At 36.6% G+C, this 20,930-nt stretch overlaps 2 protein-coding genes across 10 annotated transcripts in view; both read right to left on the reverse strand.

Annotated features, from left to right (window-relative positions):
- LOC132133988 (phosphatidylserine decarboxylase proenzyme, mitochondrial-like) overlaps nt 1-7,535 on the reverse strand; it is a 31,030-nt gene extending 23,495 nt beyond the window's left edge. For 2 of the 7 annotated variants that reach the window (XM_059546897.1, XM_059546903.1), the window contains exons 1-3: nt 7,020-7,161; nt 6,822-6,880; nt 3,565-3,719 (exon numbers count right to left, since the gene is read on the reverse strand). In XM_059546897.1, coding sequence (XP_059402880.1) covers nt 3,565-3,638 — 74 coding nt within the window. In that variant the 5' untranslated portion in view covers nt 3,639-3,719; nt 6,822-6,880; nt 7,020-7,161. Of the gene's footprint in view, nt 1-3,564; nt 3,720-4,059; nt 4,137-6,821; nt 6,881-7,019; nt 7,164-7,389 lie in introns of those variants that run through there. The other 5 variants (XM_059546918.1, XM_059546911.1, XM_059546896.1 and 2 more) reach the window with 5 other exon arrangements.
- A 1,811-nt stretch (nt 7,536-9,346) lies between these two features.
- Nucleotides 9,347-16,667, reverse strand: LOC132133839 (uncharacterized). 3 transcript variants are annotated; one of them, XM_059546825.1, is made up of 6 exons: nt 14,896-16,651; nt 14,702-14,758; nt 13,248-13,458; nt 13,009-13,142; nt 10,395-10,466; nt 9,347-10,327 (listed from the first exon to the last, which is right to left on the reverse strand). In XM_059546825.1, exons 1-6 carry the CDS (start codon nt 16,638-16,640, stop codon nt 10,057-10,059), a joined length of 2,490 nt encoding a protein of 829 aa, XP_059402808.1. In that variant the 5' UTR covers nt 16,641-16,651; the 3' UTR covers nt 9,347-10,056. The 3 variants fall into 3 exon arrangements, with proteins under 3 accessions (XP_059402808.1, XP_059402809.1, XP_059402811.1); XM_059546826.1 differs by lacking the exon at nt 10,395-10,466 and having other exon boundaries at nt 14,896-16,657; XM_059546828.1 differs by lacking the exons at nt 10,395-10,466; nt 13,248-13,458 and having other exon boundaries at nt 14,896-16,667.
- Between the last annotated feature and the right edge of the window lie 4,263 nt (nt 16,668-20,930).

Genomic DNA, 20,930 nt, shown 5'->3' on the forward strand with positions numbered 1-20,930 from the left:
CCCTTTCCGTACAATAAGAAATCTTGCTATTGTTTGTGAGGTACAAGTCTGCCATGGTGCTGAATGCCCTTACAAACCAGTACTGAGTGAATGCCAGGACTAAATCTGCTGTCTCGCTTCAATATGTGTGTGTGTGTGTGTGTGTGTGTGTGTGTGTGTGTGTGTGTATGCTACTTCTGTTTTTGTGTGTTACTGATACAAAATGTCCTCACGTCATGTATAAAGTAACAAAAGATCAACTTTTTAGAGGTTGTGACAACCGTCTTAACTGCATTATAACAGTTTTGTGTGCAAACATAACTGTCCAGCAGCCAGAGACAGGTCAACGGGTCACGATGAGCTAAACAGGAGCTCCACGTTGGAGGCTGATGTTTGTCTGTTGTATAAAACACTACATCACACTAGGGAAAGCCTTCAAACAAAACCAGCCACTCAGACGCTAGCGACACCGCAGTGAACTTCAACAGGCTCAGGTGACTGGGACACTCAAACAACCAGATCACCCGGCTGGTATTAAAGGTCACATAACATGTGTGACATGTCATTACATCAGGGGGCATTGCATTTAAAAAGACTTGAAACGTAATAATCACAAATCAATGAAATAAGTGATTAAGTCACTCTTAAATTTTAATACCTTTAAAGTATGATCATATATTAGATCCGTTTCATGTGGCGTTTTTTTATTACAACACAATATAATGTTTTTTTTTAGGTTAAGCTGGTTAATTGTTTTGCACAAGCAACAGATTTTAGGCTTGCCAAACAAAACAAATGACCAAAATCTTTGCCCTAGCAGCCTGACATCTCCAGCAGTGTCACACCAACTCGGTCAGCACTGGATGAGGTTTGTGCAGCCTGCATTGACCAAAACACCACCACAATCAAAACTCTGACACACCATCTTGTCTGCATCTTAGGGTCGGTTTACACTTGGCCACTTCATGCTTTTTCATTGATCGGATAGATGAGTGTTCAAGCAAGCGTTATGGTTTAGTATCGCTGATATACTATTAATACACATTTACCGGTTTCCATTATAACTTTAGTTAATATTTTAGTAATTTTGTTTTTGTCATTTTTTTCTGTTCTAGATTATTTCGTTTTAGTTATTTTAGAACCTAAACTAAAATAGGAAACGTTGCCTTGAAAACTAGCTGAAATAATGAGTATTTTTATTTAAATTTTATGTTAAATGTATATTATAATATTTCAAAGACACAACATATTTAAATTTAATTCCTCCCAAAATGGTAGAAAATAAATAAAAATAATAAAGTTGTGGACTTGACTCTCTTTTGTGATCGGATTCTGAGAATGTAGCACTGATGATAAACAATGCAGCATGTTGCATCTGCTGCTAATATATATGCTTTCAGCTTTTGTAAAGTGAATTCCTCTGAAACAACATGCAGTGAATCAAAGATTTGATTTATATATGTTTTGTGGAGACATGTTTATGTGGCTAATTGCAAATGGAAAGCACAAACTTGATCATGAAGCAGTCAAGACGTATAAAGAGGCATCGTTTGATTTCATGATGAATAAAGAGATTAAGAAACTTTCTCCTGTTTTACAAACATATACAAAGAATATACATGCGCTTCCTAAATCATTTTATTGTAATCAATTTTGCACAAGGATATGGACAAAAAAGCATGTGGATAAACATGTAACAAATACAATCAAAATGAAAACCACAGTGACTATTGTTTTATATATATATATTAGGGGTGTAACGGTACGTGTATTCGTACCGGACCGTTTCGGTACGGTGCACGTGGCGTGGCGTTTCTGCTGAGTGTCAGTTGTGTGACGGCTGCTTTGGGTTTTCGGTGTCTTTACACACCAGAATCGTGCCTGACGCGGCGCTGGCGCGCTGCTGCTACTGTAGGTGACATAGAGGGAGACCGCCGACAGACCAGGATATTGTTTTCACGACAACAATATCATGTTGCGCATAAATATAAAGCCTACTGATAAAGGACAACGTCAACAGTATTGATGGCAAAATAGACTATGTGTGGCAGGTGCAATATGCCAGTGTGTCACCGGCCTAAGGTTTTCAAAAGGCATCACGCGAGTGTGAACATCACTACAACTAGGAAAAAAAGGGGCTCGGCTCGGTGTTCATCTTCAGTTCTCTCTTCACAGCAGTTCAGTCAGTGCACTGTTTGAGTAAATGAATTACTCCAGGATACTGGTTTATTCTGACTCAGAGGGAGTGTCAGCCACATTAAAAAAGTTAACAGCTTAAGTCATTTGTGGATTAATGCTTATGCAAACCATTTCAAACCATTCAGTTCGATTTGGTGAACTGGTTGAAGAAGATCCGGTTACATCGAATGATTCGTTCGCGAACTGGATATCACTAAACTGCAGTGTTTTGAACTCTCTCTCACAACAGACACGGAAGAGAAGACAATGCTGAATAAAGTCGTAGTTTTTGCTATTTTTGGACCAAAATGTATTTTCGATGCTTCAAAAAATTCTAGCTGACCCTCTGATGTCACATGGACTACTTTGATGATGTTTTTCTTACCTTTCTGGACATGGACAGTATACCATACACACAGTTTCAATGGAGGGACTGAGAGCTCTCGGACTAAATCTAAAATATCTTAAACTGTGTTCTGAAGATGAACGGAGGTCTTACTGGTTTGGTACGACATGAGGGCGAGTTATTAATGACATAATTTTGATTATTGGGTGAACTAACCCTTTAACAAACTGCTAATGACAAAATCTTCTAAACATTAATTAATCTTAGGTATTCCAATATTTAATAACACGTTGTTAAAATGTAAAGTTGCAACTGTATTATTAAATGAGCTAACATGAACTTTGACTTGTATTTTTTTTAAACAAAGATTAATAACTGTATTAAATGTAGATATTGTGAATGTTAATGGTTAACTAATGAGATTGTAAAGTGATACCTATGGGTCTTTTAGTTCTTTTGCACTTTAATCTGTGCAAAACTTTTAACTTTATATATTTTTCTTTGTTTTATTTTATTTAAATGTTCAGTTATTTTTGTTATTAGAAAAAAGTTATTTAAACTATTATATTATACTTTATTATGAGCACTTTTTAAACTAAATTTAAATACCGTGATAAAAGCATGAGCAATTAATCGCAACAGAAAAATTTAATACCGGCATATCCCTATATATATATATATATATATATATATATATATATTATACAAGTATGAATCCTCATTCTTGTAGTAATAGCACTGTATAAAAAGGTTAGTATGTACACACTTTTGAACATGGGCTCCACAGAGAATCTCAGTATCCAGAGACGTTTAACACAGCCATGCCATCAGTGTCCCAACAAGCACAAAACATGGCTTCAGAGTTTGAGAATGAATTTTGATTAACTTGATTTTCAACTTCAGGAAACTTATGTTTGCACAAGGCACACAACCAACTGTGCTCGAATCAGAATGTGGGGGAAAAAGGTTGTGGATGTGGCAGACAACGCATTTGGAATGGCAACGTTTTGCAATGGTTACACTATTTGTCTGTGAATTTGACATCCTGAGATTGGCCTTACCTGAAATCCATTGGCAATACGTGGTTGCACTTCAATGCCGAGCTTCTCCAGCTGCCGATCCTTGTAGTGCCCATATTGATTGTATCCTACATAACCCCCGCCTGTAGCTATAAGAAGAGGAAGTGGCCGTACACGGGCCTGTAGTCCAAGAAAACCTGCGATAAAGGAAAAAAAACTATTTAATGGATCCATTAGATGTCTGTAACAGTCAATTTAAGAATAGTGTTTGGAGAACAACTGCAAGTATGCATAAAGTCATTGTTGATCCAATCACAGTTGGAATTATGTAAGCACACAAACAAACTATGTTAAGTTGATATAAAGACTTGACGCAGTGGTGCCGCAAACTGCAGTTTTACACACTCCAAAGAAAGACCCTTTCAGCGTAACGTTGTCCAAGTTTGTAAAAAATGCGGAATTGTGTAGCGGCACATAAAAACCCCATCTCTGGGACTGTTTAATATGGACAAAAAATATTTTGTAAATTCGACTGACCTTTTGAAAATAACCTCAATGTATCCATTAGATGTTTGTGACAGTCAATTCTACTAAGGAGAGTGTTTGGAGATCAACTGTGAATATACATAAAAAAGTCATTGTTTTAAGAAAACCACATGCTTGGTTGATCCAGTTACAGCTGGAATTACGCAAGCACACAAACACACACGGTTTGTGTGTGTTATACAGAGCTGGGTAGTAACTGAAGTAATTACGTTGTTAAATACGCACTTTTTTTTTTTCATTGATTACATGATTACATATTCACACAATAGCAATAAATGACTCAATTTATTGATTCTACCAAATCCTCTTTTTCATCTTTAAAATGTTCCTTTCTAAAATAGCCTTCTACCACTTATGTGCATTCAAAGAAAGTCTTCTGGTTCTGTGGACATTCACACAAAGATTCTGGTGACTGTAATTACACAGAAAGTTAAAAAGCCACACCTCATTTGAAAACTGGATTTACAAAAATAATTTCATGATGATTCATTATCATCTGTCTTTGGAAGGCTTTTGTCTTTCAAACGCATCAAAATACACAAATTCACATTATTTCTTATTAACACGTAATGCAGGCATTCCCAAACATTTTTGACATCTAAACATCTTTCACCTCATATTTATTTGAAATACCGCTGAGATTTTAAAATAAATATTTAATAATTAAGTAACACATGTGAATGTTCACGGTTCTCTGACGTTGGTTAATGGTCACGTTAAACAGGTAAACAAATAAAATAATTATTTGTTTAGGAATAATTAATTTGTTATTTTAATATTACATTTTTATGATTAATGAACAACTTTTCATTAAACTCCCAACCCCCCCGCAGTAACTTTACAAACCCCAGACGTAACGTAATGTTTAATGCACTTAATGTTAATTTCAATGAATTAAATTTTTACTCTTTGTATTTTTATGTCAATAATATGGTACAAGATTATCCTATTTAAATCAATGTGATAAGTTAAGTCATGTGCCGGTCATATAATTAGAATATCATCAAAAAGTTGATTTCACTAATTCCATTCAAAAAATAAAACTTGTATATTACATTCATTCATTACACACAGATTGGTATATTTCAAATGTTTATTTCTTTTAATTTTGATGATTATAACTGACAACTAAGGAAAATCCCAAATTCAGTATCTCAGAAAATTAGAATATTGTGAAAAGCTTCAATATTGAAGACACCTGGTGCCACACTCCAATCAACTTATTAACTCAAAACACCTGCAAAGGCCTTTAAATGGTCTCTCAGTCTAGTTCTGTAGGCTACACAATCATGGGGAAGACTACAGTCTTGACAGTTGTCCAAAAGACAATCACTGACACCTTTCACAAGGAGGACAAGACACAAAAGGTCATTGCAAAAGAGGATGGCTGTTCACAGAGCTCCGTGTCCAAGCACATTAATAGAGAGGCGAAGGGAAGGAAAAGATGTGGAAGAAAAAAAAGTGTACAAGCAATAGGGATAACCGCACCCTGGAGAGGATTGTAAAACAAAACCCATTCAAAAATGTGGGGGAGATTCACAAAGAGTGGACTGCAGCTGGAGTCAGTGCTTCAAGAAGCACTACGCACAGACGTATGCAAGACATGGGTTTCTGCTGTCGCATTCCTTGTGTCAAGCCACTCTTGAACAACAGACAGCGTCAGAAGCGTCTCTGGACTGGACTGCTGCTGAGTGGTCTAAAGTTATGTTCTCTGATGAAAGCAAATTTTGCATTTCCTTTGGAAATCAGGGTCCCAGAGTCTGGAGGAAGAGAGGAGAGGCACACAATCCACGTTGCTTGAGGTCCAGTGTAAAGTTTCTACAGTCAGTGATGGTTTGGGGTGCCATGTCATCTGCTGGTGTTGGTCCACTGTGTTTTCTGAGATCCAAGGTCAACACAGCTGTATACCAGGAAGTTTTAGAGTACTTCAGGCTTCCTTCTGCTGACCAACTTTATGGAGATGCAGATTTCATTTTCCAACAGGACTTGGCACCTGCACACAGTGCCAAAGCTACCAGTACCTGGTTTAAGGACCATGGTATCCCTGTTCTTAATTGGCCAGCAAACTCACCTGAAAATCTATGGGGTATTGTGAAGAGGAAGATGCGATATGCCAGACCCAACAATGCAGAAGAGCTGAAGGCCACTATCAGAGCAACCTGGGCTATGATAACACCTGAGCAGTGCCACAGACTGATCAACTCCATGCCACGCCACATTGCAGCAGTAATTCAGTCAAAAGGAGCCCCAACTAAGTATTGAGTGCTGTATATGGTCACACTTTTCAGTTGGCCAAGATTTTTTTGAATCCTTTCTTTGTATTGGTCTTAAGTAATATTATAATTTTCTGAGATACTGAATTTAGGATTTTCCTTAGTTGTCAGTTATAATCATCATCAAAATTAAAAGAAATAAACATTTGAAATATATCAGTCCGTGTTGTTTAATAAATGAATAAAATATACAAGTTTCACTTTTTGAATGGAATTAGTGAAATAAATCAACTTTTTGATGATATTCTAATTATATGACCAGCACCGGTATGTGTCTGTGTGTGTGTGCGTATGTATAATAACGTAACGGTGTCACCTAAAGTCTCTTTTGACGATCTGCAGTTTTACCTTCTACAAAAACAGACATTTTCAGCGTAATGTTGCGCAAGTTTTTAGAAAATGCGGAATTGTGTAGTGGCGCATAAAACCGTCAATTGGACCGTTTAAAATGGACAAAAATACTTTGTAAATGTGACTAACCTTTTGAGAACAGCCTTTGTTGACTCCGTCTGGGACCGAATCCACTGTGTTGCAGGAAACTGCATACAAGACAATTCACATCACAACTTAAAAACACTGAAAAACTACATTAACGACACGAATAAATTAAAAGAATGACGCCATTTAGAAATCTGAAGTAATGAAAAATTACATAAAGAGAATGAATGAATATTTCACCTTGAAATTCGCCCCGCTTATACAGATATTTAAATATGCAACTAAGTTAGCAGTCACGTCTCGTAATTCACTTAACCTGGGCCTCGTAGTAAAAAACAAAACAACAAATCATATGGGCCAGCTTGTTAGAAAGGTTCTCCTGAGGTAAGAAAGGGCTTGTGCGAGCTCATGGGCTAATAACGCTGCAGTGCTTCGGCTGATTGCGTAACTAGGCTCTGATGATCCGTCACTTTAACGTGTCTAGGCAGGTTCGCCAGTCAGACTGAACGGGAAAATGACGCCATTGCCGACACGTACAGATGCCAGTATTAGCTTCCGAAGGCATATTGTAATAAACATTCACGAAATCCAAAAATGACATGACAGTTACCTGTTCTTTCCTGTCCTTCTCAGGCAGGTAGTAAACACCCCGCGTACGAGCGCTGCCATGATCTTGCACGAGGTCACAGATCCTCCGTGTTCCCGTCCTTGTCCTTCACAAGACGCACTTCCGCCATCTACCGGAACGGAGGATACGTCACCACGGCCCTTGACTCAAAGAATAGATATATACCTATATATCTATGGACTCAAAGCACAAATTTTTCGAAAATAAATAGACCTTCAAAAAATTTATAAATTAGAAAACAAATATCCCATTTAAAAAATTGAATAATAATAATAATAAAAGTAACTAGTTTGATTACAAGTATTTTAAAATGTATAGTACATAATTTTTGGAATCTGATTTCATAATCTAGATTAGGTAGCATATTAAATATTCAAAAACCATGGTATGGTCGCATTACATTGGACAAAAATATATTACACAAAACAAACAAATTAACCCAGAAAAACAAATAAATAAGAAAAAAAAGATATTACTGCGTTTTAGTTTTTGTTTGTTTTTACATTTTCAGAAACATCAACATGACAAAGAGAGATTATAAAGAAAAAAATGTATTTTGTTTGATACAAAATTAAAATACATGTCTTTTCTTCATTTTATTGCTGATTTTTTCATTTTTGTTGAATTTTTATTTATTTTATATTAATATTCTAATTTTTAATATTCATCTTTTGAAAAAAGAAAAATGATTGTGATTTGAGTGCACCATACAAGCATGACATTGACTCGTAGTTAACACTATTTTTTATTCATAAAATATATAGAAAAATCACACTGATTGACAGCACTCAAGCAATACTTAATGTTGATCTGTTGGTGAGCTCAAAGAGAAGTACAGCAGCAGCAGTTTCTGTAACACTGAAAGTGTAGTAAAAAAAAAAACAGATCGAACAACTGGTTCCACCAACAGAGTGAAGTAAACAAGTCAGCCTTTTATAAATTCTAACAGTTCAAAGTGATTGAAAGAGACAATACATGTCTATAGGTTGCATTGTAAGCACAATTCTATCAATACTGGCACAGAGATGCTCGCCGGGCAAACGCTCAGATTATTTGGGGGTCATGAGCGTTAACTGACTTTCAAAGCTATAGGTAATAAATCCAAGGTTAATTACAATTGATAGTAAAAGCTTTCCATAAATAAAATAAATAAATAAAAAGACAACACACTATATCAAAAAAAAAATTTAACCTTGGTTTCATCATCAAAATTTGATTAAGTTGTGGCGGTATATCGCACAATGGAATGATAAAACTAAAACTAAAAAGAAGTCTAATCTGGTCAGCTCTTCACTTTATTAGCTGCATATAACACCCAGTAAATGTCAGATCAGAAATGTGGAAGGTGGATCTCACCAAACGCTTCACTAATGTCAACCAGATATTGAGCCAGCAAAAATAAACCATGGATTCACAGCAAACATGTATTTCATATCTCAGCTCAGTTTTCGATAAATAAATGTAATCCAAACGCGTGTGACGAATAAAAGCAATTTCACAGCTAACATTAAGAGAAAAGTGGTTTTTATCACATATTTCTCAAATACATCCCAATGGCTTGTCTATCCATTGAGTCAGAATGTTCTCTTGGCTCTATAAATCAAAAAACCTTAGGGGACAGTTTTCTTAAAACTGCATTTATGTCATTAATTCCTCACCCTCATGTCAATCCAATTCTGCAAGACTTACTTTCTTCTGTAGAGCACAAAAGAAGATGTTTTGAACTGTTTTTGTCCAAAATATGGGGTTCAAAACAACATTGGGTTCCATTACCTTTGGATATTTTTATCTTTTTGCATTCCGAAGAACAAAGTCATACAGGTTTGGAACGACAAAGGCTGAATAAATGATTCATTTTACTCTGAGTGATTTTCAAACCAATGTCAAACACCTGAAGAAGTTCAATTTAACAGTCTAGCAGTTAAAGGTGAGAAGGCTGAGGCAAAGCCCATTTCAAAACTAGCTAATTCATGACCGCCCTGCAAGAACAACAAATGCAGAAACACAAAGTAAAGTCATATTTCTATGGTGAAATGCATTATTTTAGAACATCTCTCAAGAACATAGTGATGAAACACTGTACTGTTCCTTAAAATATAGATTTTAAAAAATCTAAAACGAACTAGTTTTTAATTTCTTGTATTTGGCAGCAAATCCCTCAGCATTTTCATTTATAAAGAATTTCAGATGTCATTAGTAGTCAAGGATGAACATCTCCTTGTTTTAAGAGACCTTGAAGGGCTTAAACCAAACAATCAAACATTATTCCTCTTTTTTTGCCAGAAAATGACAGTTAGGAACGTGTTGGTATAAGCAACATGGTGATAATGCAAGAGAAACAAAACTAGGTCACATTGTGAGGATACAGAAAGTGCTCAGGTAAAAGTTCACTATAATGTGCTTATATCATACACACACACACACACACACACACACATTCCTCAAGTCTTTTGGGTCAGTCCACTGGACACACTTTAAGTTTAAAGTGTAAATGCTACAAGAAAGTGTTCTTTCCCTCTATTGCTAAACGCTCTTTGAACAATGATGCCTGAACTATCTCAAATTCTTTCCTTGTGCAGGCAAAAAAATATTAACACCAACATTTTTGATAACGGATCAATTGTTATAAAGATTTGTGAAAAACTGAGCTTAAACCTCCAGGCCTTGGCGAGAGAAGTAGTCTTCCAGCTCTGTGAGCTTCTCGATTAGCAATACATCAAGGTCAGCGTCGTCCTGTCTACCCCTACGAGCCCGTCCTCGTGGACCCTTCACACACAGTGGACCCAGGTTAGTTTTAGCCTTGCGCTTCCGAGGCAGTGTGAAATCTGGGAAGTCTAGAACCCGCTTTCGTTTCTGATGACCAATGCATACCAAAGAGCCATTCTTCTCTTTCGGTTCTTCGAATATCGTCTCCAGGCTTCTGCATACGTGAAAATCAGAATCAGAGAATGACTTCCAGAATAACACAAAGAGTTGCAAAAACAAACCTGTTAGGGGTCGGAGACTTGTAATTCTTGTTGGTATAAATCTCCTCCAAACTGAATTCCTTTTTCTTCAGCCTTGTGGGACACGAAACAGAATGTTTTAAAGATGGACAAATATTTATGATATGTTTTAACCAATGTTGTAAGTATCACAAGCACGTTTAATTTAGCCATTAATTTTCTAAAGACTAGTTTTGCATTCGCTTCTTTTATTGTGACAAATGATGGTTCCTCTGAATAATAATATTTATATATATTAGTGGTGGGCCGTTATCAGCGTTAATGTGCTGCGTTAACGTGAGACTCTTATCGGGCGTTAAAAAAAATATCGCAGTTAATCTATTCTCAAAGTTGGGTTGGGAGCTGGGTCTATACTAAGCAAGCTATGATGAATTTCACCTTGATATTTTAGCGCGGATGTATACCTAGCCGAATCTGTAGGGGGCGAGAACGAGTCTTTAAACCTGTGTGTATGCCTACTGTGAAATTACCACATCAAACGTGACGTGCTAACATGGATGCAGCTTAGATGCCGCCGGGTTTGCTTCAGGGAATTTTATTTTTGTTTAAGAAGCTTCCCAATGGAAACCTCGACAAGACTCATGCCTGTTTCACACATACTCCGTCCAGTTCGTGTGCGTTTAAGTCTGGATGTCCTGTACAGAGCACATTCAGGGCTTTTCAGAGATACCAAATGATTGGATGTTTCACATGACCACTCCCTCTCCTTGGTCATCAAAATGTCTGAAATGAATTTAGTGACACTCTCATGGAAATATGATAATATTTTGTAGTTATCATTTAAATCCGTCTAATTTTTAAATTATGAGTCATAAATCAACATCTCAGGAAAATGTTATGGGGTTTCAAATCAAAATATGACTTTCTGTTACTAAACAGGACATTGATTTTATACATGTCCTCACATGAGGACACCGGGACTAAAAGCATGTTTATTACGCATTTTTGGAGACATAACAAATGAATAGAGAAAGAAATAATATTTCAATATTCTATGAAATATTATATATATTATTATGAAAATCTTGTCAATTATTACTCCCATTATTACACTTCTTTTTTCATTACATGTTGCCCCAAAAACACATTAATATGCAAATTAGATTTAGTTTATAGATACATTGTATATAATGAGAAAACCCATTAATGGTAATTTTACACACATTTTGCAGAAAGAAAAATGGTATATTGAATCATTCTGTTATAACATAGTTGAGAATCATCTTTAAACAAAGTTTGGTAAAAAAAAAAGAAATCTTGAAAACTAAAAATGTATCGGTGATTTAAAAAATCAATTGATTTTGCATATGCATCTTCAATCATGTCTTTTCATTTTTTTTTAAGAAATTGAGTCCCGATGTCCTCTACCGAGGACATAGCATAACTTATGAATTAAATGCATGAATGCAGAGCACAAGGCTGCACTGGGAAATCCCATGTGCAATGCATGACATGCAATCTGCATCTGTGCTTGCAAAGTGAACGAAACTGCTTTGCAGCATTTCACACCAGCCAATAGGGGCTATTCCAGACAGGCTGGAAAGATAGAGGCAGCTAGTTAGAAAAAAAAAAGCCACAGTTCAAAGGATGTTTACATTTTCAAATAAACTGTGAAAATGTGTCAAATTAACTTTTTGTACCAATGGAGTCTATGTGTGTCATACAGTAAGATAGACCCACTGTACTCGTATGAGGACATATTTTTCTGCAAAAACTACTTCCAGTACAAAAACAAATTTTAGGTATTATACTTATTAGGTCCTACATATCCCAAATAGCAAGAACAATTATAAAATGCACACCAGGCAAACTCTCGGGTCTCAGGAGGTTAAAATCACTTAAACTGGTCTAGCAATGTGATTGCGCGAATGTTCCGTTACCTATCCCTCCTGTAATCACATGCCGGATCCGTTACCCCGCTTTGTTCTGGGACCTCGCAATTTACAAATTAAGCACTGGTGGTGCAGAATCAGCACGGACTCATTGTGCTTTCACACAGGACGCGTTTGCAGTCCGCTACTCGGTACGTGAACGATCGCTGCACTGCTGCAGACGCACCACTCCTGGAACACAGATTGACGGACCGCAACCGCGTGAACGCTGGAATCCGTTAACATGGGTGCGTAAAAAAATATGTAACGCATATGCACTGCAGACGGATTATGTGTGAAACAGGCGTAAGGTTGTTTGCACCTCGTGCAATGTGGAATTAGTTTACAGCTTTCTCAAGCAGTTTGTGAAGCATTTTGGAAACAGGAGATGAGCCCCTGGTCTAATGCACCACCTGTCTTGAGAAACCCGTTCTCAAAGACTTAACGTTACTTTTAGTCATTATTTTATTTGGGTAGCACACATATTCTGAATGCCTTCGGCTGAATTCAAATGATCCATTTTAATCTAGATTAATTCCAAGATTACAGTGAGATTAATCTAGATTAAAAAAATTAATCTATGCCCACCACTAAAAAAAGAAATAATATATATATATATTTATATATATATATAAATAAAAGAAATCTAGCAAATAGTCTAATATTTACATATCAGCCAGTTCTAATCAGATCAGTCAACATTTATTGGAAAGACTAAAGCAAACCTCTTTGGTTTGGGGAGTCCCATTGGAGTAAGGTTGTTATCTGGTTTGGGAACCGTCTTACGAATACGAATTTGGGAGACCCTTTTGGAACGATGACCTCCTTGAGCTTCAGCATTAGTGTCGTAGAGTTCCACCTACAAGAAAGATCCAGCCTTGAGGAAACTGGAATATTTTTGCCAGCTTTCGTTCTTCCTTCTTTCACTGTTTGTTCAAATGCTTCAAAAGACGCTCAATAATACCTGGTTCATTTCTGTTGACGCTGCCCGACTGTATACACCAGGGTGTTTGACATTTGCACTGGCAAAAGCAAAACTAGGCAAAGATTCAGTGGCGGATTTATCCAATCGCATAGACTTGGGGCTGATGCTGTGCCAAGAAGAGTGATCCAGACTCCTTTGTGATGTGAAACTAATTTTTGACAGATGACACACGGATGAAGATGTGGCTTTCCTACACACAGTGAAAGAAGCAAGCATTTTAGAGAATACCATCAGTCAACATCTACCGATTTAATGATTAGAAGTGCAGCTTAGAAGTGCAGATATCGGTGTCAAACTACAAAACTGTATTGGCTTCATGCTTCAAATCTGACAACAATCATGACAGAATGTCTAAAAAGACATTATATTTTATTATGTAGATCACTTTAAGGTGAAGTGAGTAATTTCTGCGCCACTAGCAGCACGAAACTGAATGGAAAACAAGATTTTGTTTACATTTTACAATGCAATGCTGTGATCCGAATAACGTCTTTTCCATATTAATAAAGTTTTAAAGTAACCAGTCATGTTAGCGATACACAACGAGCGATGAGTGAAACCTCTGGTATTGACTGTGTTTTGCTCAAAAATTTGGTTTTATTTGGTTTCCAATATGATTTTGCATGACTTTAACAGCCATAATTAAAGAGACATTGGATAACTTACCTCATGAAAAAAATTAAGAAAAATAACAAAGGAAGCGGTTGCAGTGAGTGAGCCCACCTGCAAGCTCTTCAGATTGACTGTGATTTGTGATCGATTTTCATTTGCGAATTGTCACTAGAAATCTTATAGCATCTGGTTAGTCAGTGTCCTGTGTGCCTTCCAGGGTGTTGCTATGCAGTTAGCGTGTTGTGGGTGGTTTCTTATTGGCCTGTCCCAGAAGAATCCACCCTCAGATCTCTATGATATCTCTGTTTGTAGATTTGGATTGGTCACTTCTTCTACAAGCTTGATTTTTTAATACCTGAAAATTGCACATTCAGTCGCATTTAGAAAAGTAAAAGCACACACCAAGATGCACAAGCTTCTCATTAACGTATGTAGCAAAAATGCACTGAGGTTTGACATCTGTAGCTGAATTAATAATAGTGATTAATAATAATACGTTTCAAGGAAAAAAAGATTGAAACATTTACATTTAGCAAACGCTTTTATTCAAAGCGACTTACAGTGCATTCAGGCTATAATTTTTTTTTTTCCCATTATGTGTGTTCCCTGGGAATCAAACCCACAACCTTTTGCGCTGCTAATTCAATACTCTACCATCAAGCCACAGGAACATTTAGTAACATATTAAAGACGCCTGCCCACTGTTGGCTTCCATAGGTTAAAAATGACTTTCAGCAATTCGGTTTTGTGTTGCTAACTGTGCTTAAATAATGCACTTCACCTACAAACTTGTGAGAGATGCAGGGGGATATGATGCCCACCGTGCTGAAGCTCTTTTTCTGCTGGGTGTAGCTTCTTGAATTGATCGGCGTATATAGCTATCAGTGAAAACAGATCAAAATGGGTTGAATTGTAAGTGCAAGCAGTATGCAGGTAAAAACTGGCATTCAACTCTGATTATGTAAATCAAATTTCCTTGCAATTAAAACATGCAGCTTCAACAGCTTTAACTCACTGGTGATCGTTGTCTACGCCAGGTGGAGCAGTGAAGTCAACCAGAGGTCGAAAAGGATGACACTTGCACATTTCCAAAATCCGACTCACAACCGTATGGATACTAGGACATGTCAACTGCATAATATGAAAGCTGATCCGCCTGTGTCGAAACCACAGTCTGAAGGAAGCTGGAGAAGATATAGCCAGAACGGTACTAACACCTGCCCCAGAGAAGCTCCCTTTGCTTAAAGTGGACAAAGGCGAAGTGGTGGAGTGAAAAAGTTGAGATAAGCTAGGACAACACGCAGAGTCTATATCCAGGTTGATAGGTAAAGCATCTGAAGGACAAGCTTGTGTAACAGTCAATCGAGAAGAGACAGGAAGTATCAAGTCCTCAAGAATCTGCTGCCAATGTTTGGATATCCCTCCCACCTGCTCAAAGTTGGAAAAGACCTTTCTTTGTCCTTCTTTAAGAGCGGGAAATACAGGAAAGGGATGTTTCTTTCCACCACAGTGTTTGAGTTTGGATCCAGTTCTGCTGCAACCATTCCATCTTTCCAAGTCGCTTGAAGAACAGCTTCTGGACACCAAGTGAAAGGCAGTATCCGAGACCTGATTCAACAGTTTGTTAGTATCACTGTCTAAAAGTGATTTGGAGGAACCATTTCTTGGGGCCGAGAAATGGGAAGTGGAGTGTGCTTGATGAAATGTCATTGATTTTTGGTCACCCACACCTTTTACTAATTGGTTTGGTAAAGATAGTTCACAGTATGGCAGGATTGATGACCCTTGAAAAGGGAGTTTTATTGGGCTATCCTTTGAGTATGATACATTTGAGTACTGACAATCAACGTTTTGTGCCTTATTACCTATCTTTGTGCTCTCGTCAGAATCTCCAGCAGCTGTCCCTGTCAGTCCATCTATATACATTGAAGCTGGGACTTGATCCAAGACTGAAGTACTATTATTTAGTGAAGTATTAGTAGAGCAAAAAAAAACATTTGTTTTGATCTTGTCCAAGAGCACTTCTTTCTTATTAGAAGTCTGAACTGAACAACCCTTGGGTTTATCAAGGTTGGATTGTGCTCCTAGCAGCTTAGTGGAGAAAGGTAAGCTAATTTGACTAAAGGACTGCTTCTGGCTTTTTTCACACTCGTCTTTAGAGGTATCTGTCAATGCCACTGGTTTCCCAGAGAGCTTCAGTGCTTTTGAAAATGAACAAAGATGATCTGTATTTGTGTTTGACTTTAAGCCACTAGGAGCTAAAGATCCGAGAAACTGAATGGAAGGCACCCGAGGGTTTTCAGGAACAGGTAAACACTGATTATTCAAGGTACTTTCTCCTTCCTGAAAAGATTTATCATTCCCCACACTATCAGTGGACAGTACTTCTTGATTACAAGGAAGTCCCCAACGGTCATTGTCATCTGAGCTGCTGAGCACAGAATCCACCAATAAGTTTAAAGCAACTCTGTTCTTCTCAGTTTCCAGTTCCATCTCCAGGTCTTCGAAATCTGAGACTGGTGAGTAGTTACCCTGAAAACAATTGTCAGTTTTCCCAGAAGGGCACGTTTTTAGAGTTCCACATGATGAACTGGAGCTGCTACAATCTCCACTTGGATCCTGACAGTTCAGGCCCTCAGGTTTTTGAGTGGGACTTTGGCTGGACTGGGAAGGTGTGGACATTGCCCAAGAACACACAGGTTTCTTCTTATATTCGGGAGAGGAGATATTTGAGATGATTCCGTTGTACTCTTTTGGCATGTCTGCATCCACTCCTGCAAGCACAAGATAATAAATCAAATCAAATTTAAGGTCACCCACATTTTAGTGTACTCCTAAAAACTGACTAAATATTATTTTAGCAAAAACCTGGACGATTTTCTCTTCCAGAAAAATGGACCAAATATAGAATAAGAACGTCCTCTCTTCCAAAAACCACCCGTCCATGACAAGCAATAGCAGGAAAAAATGGTTGGCGGCTTTAACATAAACTACATGATAATAGTTATTATAAAAGTTATCTTTTTTTCCACTGCAACTTCATGTTACAATGGGAAAATATATCAACACAGAAAAGAAAACTCTGCTCATCACAGCATTTGGATTGGGAACTTTTAAGTTATATAACAATAAAATTAACTGTTTATTATGCTAACTTTACCATAACTGCAAACTGATGGAACACTTGGAGTATTTTGACAGCCAAAGGACAAGTCTCTTCCCAGCTGGCCAACTTTACTCTGCAGCTGATCTAAACTGTGGGTATGTGCACTGCTTTGTGAACACAGTTGTTCCATCCTCCTCTCCACTGCCTCAAGACGCTGGGTCAGGGATCCGAAGGTATCAGTTAGCAGACGCTTCATCTCAGTTTGATAGGACACAAGAAATCTTTCCAGAGTTCCAAGCTGCTCTCCTGATGGTCCAGCTGGAGCAGAAGAATTGAAGGTGGCAGATGTCCATCGTGGATCCCTAAATTTGGCCTCTGCAAACGAGATGTTGATTAAAACCTGTGCTTTGTAAAATTGATACTAAAAGAAGGTATTAATTCCATTTGGAACCAATTATTTTACAATATACATCATCTGCAATGTTCCTTTAGGGAAAATATGCACACACTTCTGAAGCTACTCCTGTGCAAACCCAAACAAACAACAACAACACAACAAAAACTCATAAATCGTAGAGATTTCAAAAAATAAAGCTAAACGAATGGGCGGCAAACTATGGAAGACCTGAAAGACTCTTCTGTGTTATTTTATTTTATATTATATTTTTATTTATAAACATGCATGTATATTATGTTATATTCTGTATTTTATTATTGTACTATTATTTAGCAATGTTAGTTTTATAAAAATCTAAGCAGTGCCTAAAAAAAAGAGTGGCATCTATTGAACTATTCAATAACAATCATCATCATGGCATATTGCCTAAATATTTCACTATTCAAAAGTTTGGGGTCAGGTTTTATTTAAGATTTATTAAATTGACAGTAAACATTTTCAAAAGATTTTCATTTCAAATAAATAATGTTCTTTTTAACTTTCTGTTCATTTATTTGAATATTTGATTCAAATAATCCTGAAGAAAAAAGTATTGCAGTGTCATACAGAAGTATTGCAGTGTCATACAGAAGTATTACGCAGCACAACTTTTATAAACTTTCTAAAACAAAAAAATTAATAAATGTTTCTTTGGCACCAAATAAGATTAATAGAGCGACTGCTGAAGGATCAAGTGACAGTGGAGACTTAAGTAATTGCTAAAATTCAGCTTTGCCATCACTGGAATAAAATACACTTTAAAATTCATAAAATTAGACTTCTTTTAAATTATAGTAATATTTTAAAATAAAAAAATAAAAAAAAATAAAAAATAAAACACACACTAAGAAATGGTTAATGATAATATGATACATAGCATAATAAGGAAATTAACTGTTGCACGTTTACATTTTCATAGCATTTAAAAACTAAACATAGCATTTCATGAACATAGCATTTCTTCCCAGGTAGCAAGGGGAAATATGATTTGCTTTTGTAATAACAAACTTGGGGTGAACACTGCAGATTTGATAACATACATTAAACATTACCTTGTGTAGTACACATGTGCAGGCGAGTCAAATTATGACCGACTCCAAACATGCTACTTCTTAGATCAAATGGCATCAGTCTCGGAGCTCCTTCATTCTTTAGATGAACTTCCTTCACACCTTTCCCATAGTCTGAGGATCGTGTTCTGTCACCAGATTCAATCTCGTCCCTGCTGGTTTCTCTGCATCCGACGGCCAGCTGCTCCTGATACAGCAAAGACTGAGCAGCACGATGGCATGGACCAGCCGCAGACGCAGGCACCTGCTCTGCCCCTTTCTGCTCAACCGGAGGATTGGACAACATCTTTTATAATTAACACACGCAGCGCTAACAAAATTACCAAACGTCGGAATATTTGCTACTGACTGACTGGTAGTGACGACTTCCGCCATGCGCGTTGCCATTGGGAACTGCACGAGCTTTGATTTTTATTTGAAAAACATATTTTATTACGCCGAACCTACAGCGTACCATTTTATCTGATGTTTACAGTGGTATAATAGTCAGAATAATCACTATAAATAAAAAGATATTTGTTGGTAAAAAAGTAATAAAATGAACATTTTAATTCCAGAAATTAATTAATATATATATATTAATAAAAAAAAAACGCATGAAAATCCACGCAGGATGTTTGCAATATATTTGTTAATCATTTATCGTTTTGATGCGCTATTCATGAAACATTGTTAGATATAGCATGATAAATCATCTTTATTAGTAGTAGACCGGTGACAAGAGTAAGTGAAGAGTGGCTTTTTGGAGTAAAAAAAAGTAGCCTAACCGTTTTCTTCCTCACAGGTTGTTCTCATACTTTTACAAAATCCGTGTCTTGTTATTACGTCCAGCAGAGGGCAAACATTCCCATTTAATGAGACAGTATATTTCAAATGCCTTTCAAAGTCCATTCTGCTTCTTCTTTTTACAATATAGATTACATATAGCCATACCCTAACTGACCATAAGAAATAACAGAGGCAAACCATTAAAATATAATATATAAATTTTGGAATGCAATCTGAGCAGCTCTAAATACCGTCCGTGTGAGTGACATAGTATTGTTTCTTAGACACTGCAATAAAACCTTATAAATTACATTATAACCGTACTGAAGGACGCGTCTATATTCTATAAAGAAAAAATATAATCAATGATGTAATGTGTAAAAATAAGTTGGAATGTCATTCATAAGCATGGTCCAATAAGTTGGTAGACACCATAATGGTGCGTTTGAGACAATTTGGATCTCAAGACAATAAAAAATAACCACTGGAACTCCGCTGGAAGTCAGAACAGACTGATAAACCCCCGACATGTTGTCTTGTCTAAGATGGCAACAGCTTACTGAAACTGTATTTGTTCACGCCATAACTGCCCGCTTCGAGTGGACATTCTTCTTGTGGGAAAACCTTGTAGGTCTCTGTAGTTCTCCAGGTGGGATGAATATATCTGCAGGTTCAGCTGAAGTCTGTGTATTCACAGTGGTTTTAAAGTCTATGGTTGCATACTCTGTGTTGTTGTAGTCTGCAGGCTGTTTCAGTTTTCCTCTGCTGACTGTATTTTCAGACTGTAGGACTTGAATCTCTGCGTAGTGTAAACCATCTTCATTCTGCTTCCGCTTTTTATTCACCTGGGCATACTGTGGTTCGGCCGACACAATGTCATACACATGAGGATCAACACAGGCCTGCTGTGAAAAAAAGTTGTCATTTACAAATATTTACATAAAGGTTTATTAGTGACCTGTTAAACCAACACACCTGATGAGAAGGAACCACAGGTGGACCTGCTGTGAAGACGTATGTGGTTAAATAGCAACCAATATTACAACAATTGGATAATCAAGTAATAAACATTGTTCTGATAATCAAAGTATCCTTTTAATATATTATCTCATAAACGGAGCTGAGCATTTTTGTTTTGTTAGGTTACCTCTTCTTTTTGTCCTTTTTTGTGAAAGTTTTCTTGGATTTATTCCCCATCTAAGAAGCAACAAATAAACAAACATACAATTTGAATATAAATTTAGTTTATTTGTTCTGTAGTATAGGTCCCTAAATGAAGTTGATCATTGATAGACTTATCCTTTGTAAAAAAAGAACTGCACGTAACTGTATTGAATGTACTCTTACAGTGCACTTCACATCTTAAAGTATATATTTTTTAATAAAATATCAATGAAATAAAAGACAACTTGAATGTATTTGAAGAGAGTACACTTTCATGACTACACTTTTAAAAAGTGAACTTTTGTAATAAAGTCAATTTAAAACTATGACTTTAAAGTATTTTAAATGACTATGTTTTAATAAATTTGTCATGCTTTAAGTACACTTATTTTGATTTGACTTACATGCAAAGTGCATGTAGCATACTTGATTATTTTAACTGGGTTATTTGATTTTACATTTAAAGTTACTAAACTACAACTTCATCATTTTAAATGTTTAATTGT

Source organism: Carassius carassius, chromosome 4 (genome assembly GCF_963082965.1).
Source record: "Carassius carassius chromosome 4, fCarCar2.1, whole genome shotgun sequence".
NCBI classification, from domain to species: domain Eukaryota; kingdom Metazoa; phylum Chordata; class Actinopteri; order Cypriniformes; family Cyprinidae; genus Carassius; species Carassius carassius.

Bases quoted from the DNA above. Each gene is read 5' to 3' on its own strand.
- LOC132133839 (XM_059546825.1), bottom strand. From the start codon at position 16,640: ATGCCAAAAGAGTACAACGGAATCATCTCAAATATCTCCTCTCCCGAA. The intron at 13,459-14,701 runs GTGGGCATCATA...CACTGTGTGTAG, and splicing joins AGAAAAAGAGCTTCAGCACG to GAAAGCCACATCTTCATCCG. The intron at 10,328-10,394 runs GTTTGTTTTTGC...TCACGTATGCAG, and splicing joins AAGTCTCCGACCCCTAACAG to AAGCCTGGAGACGATATTCG.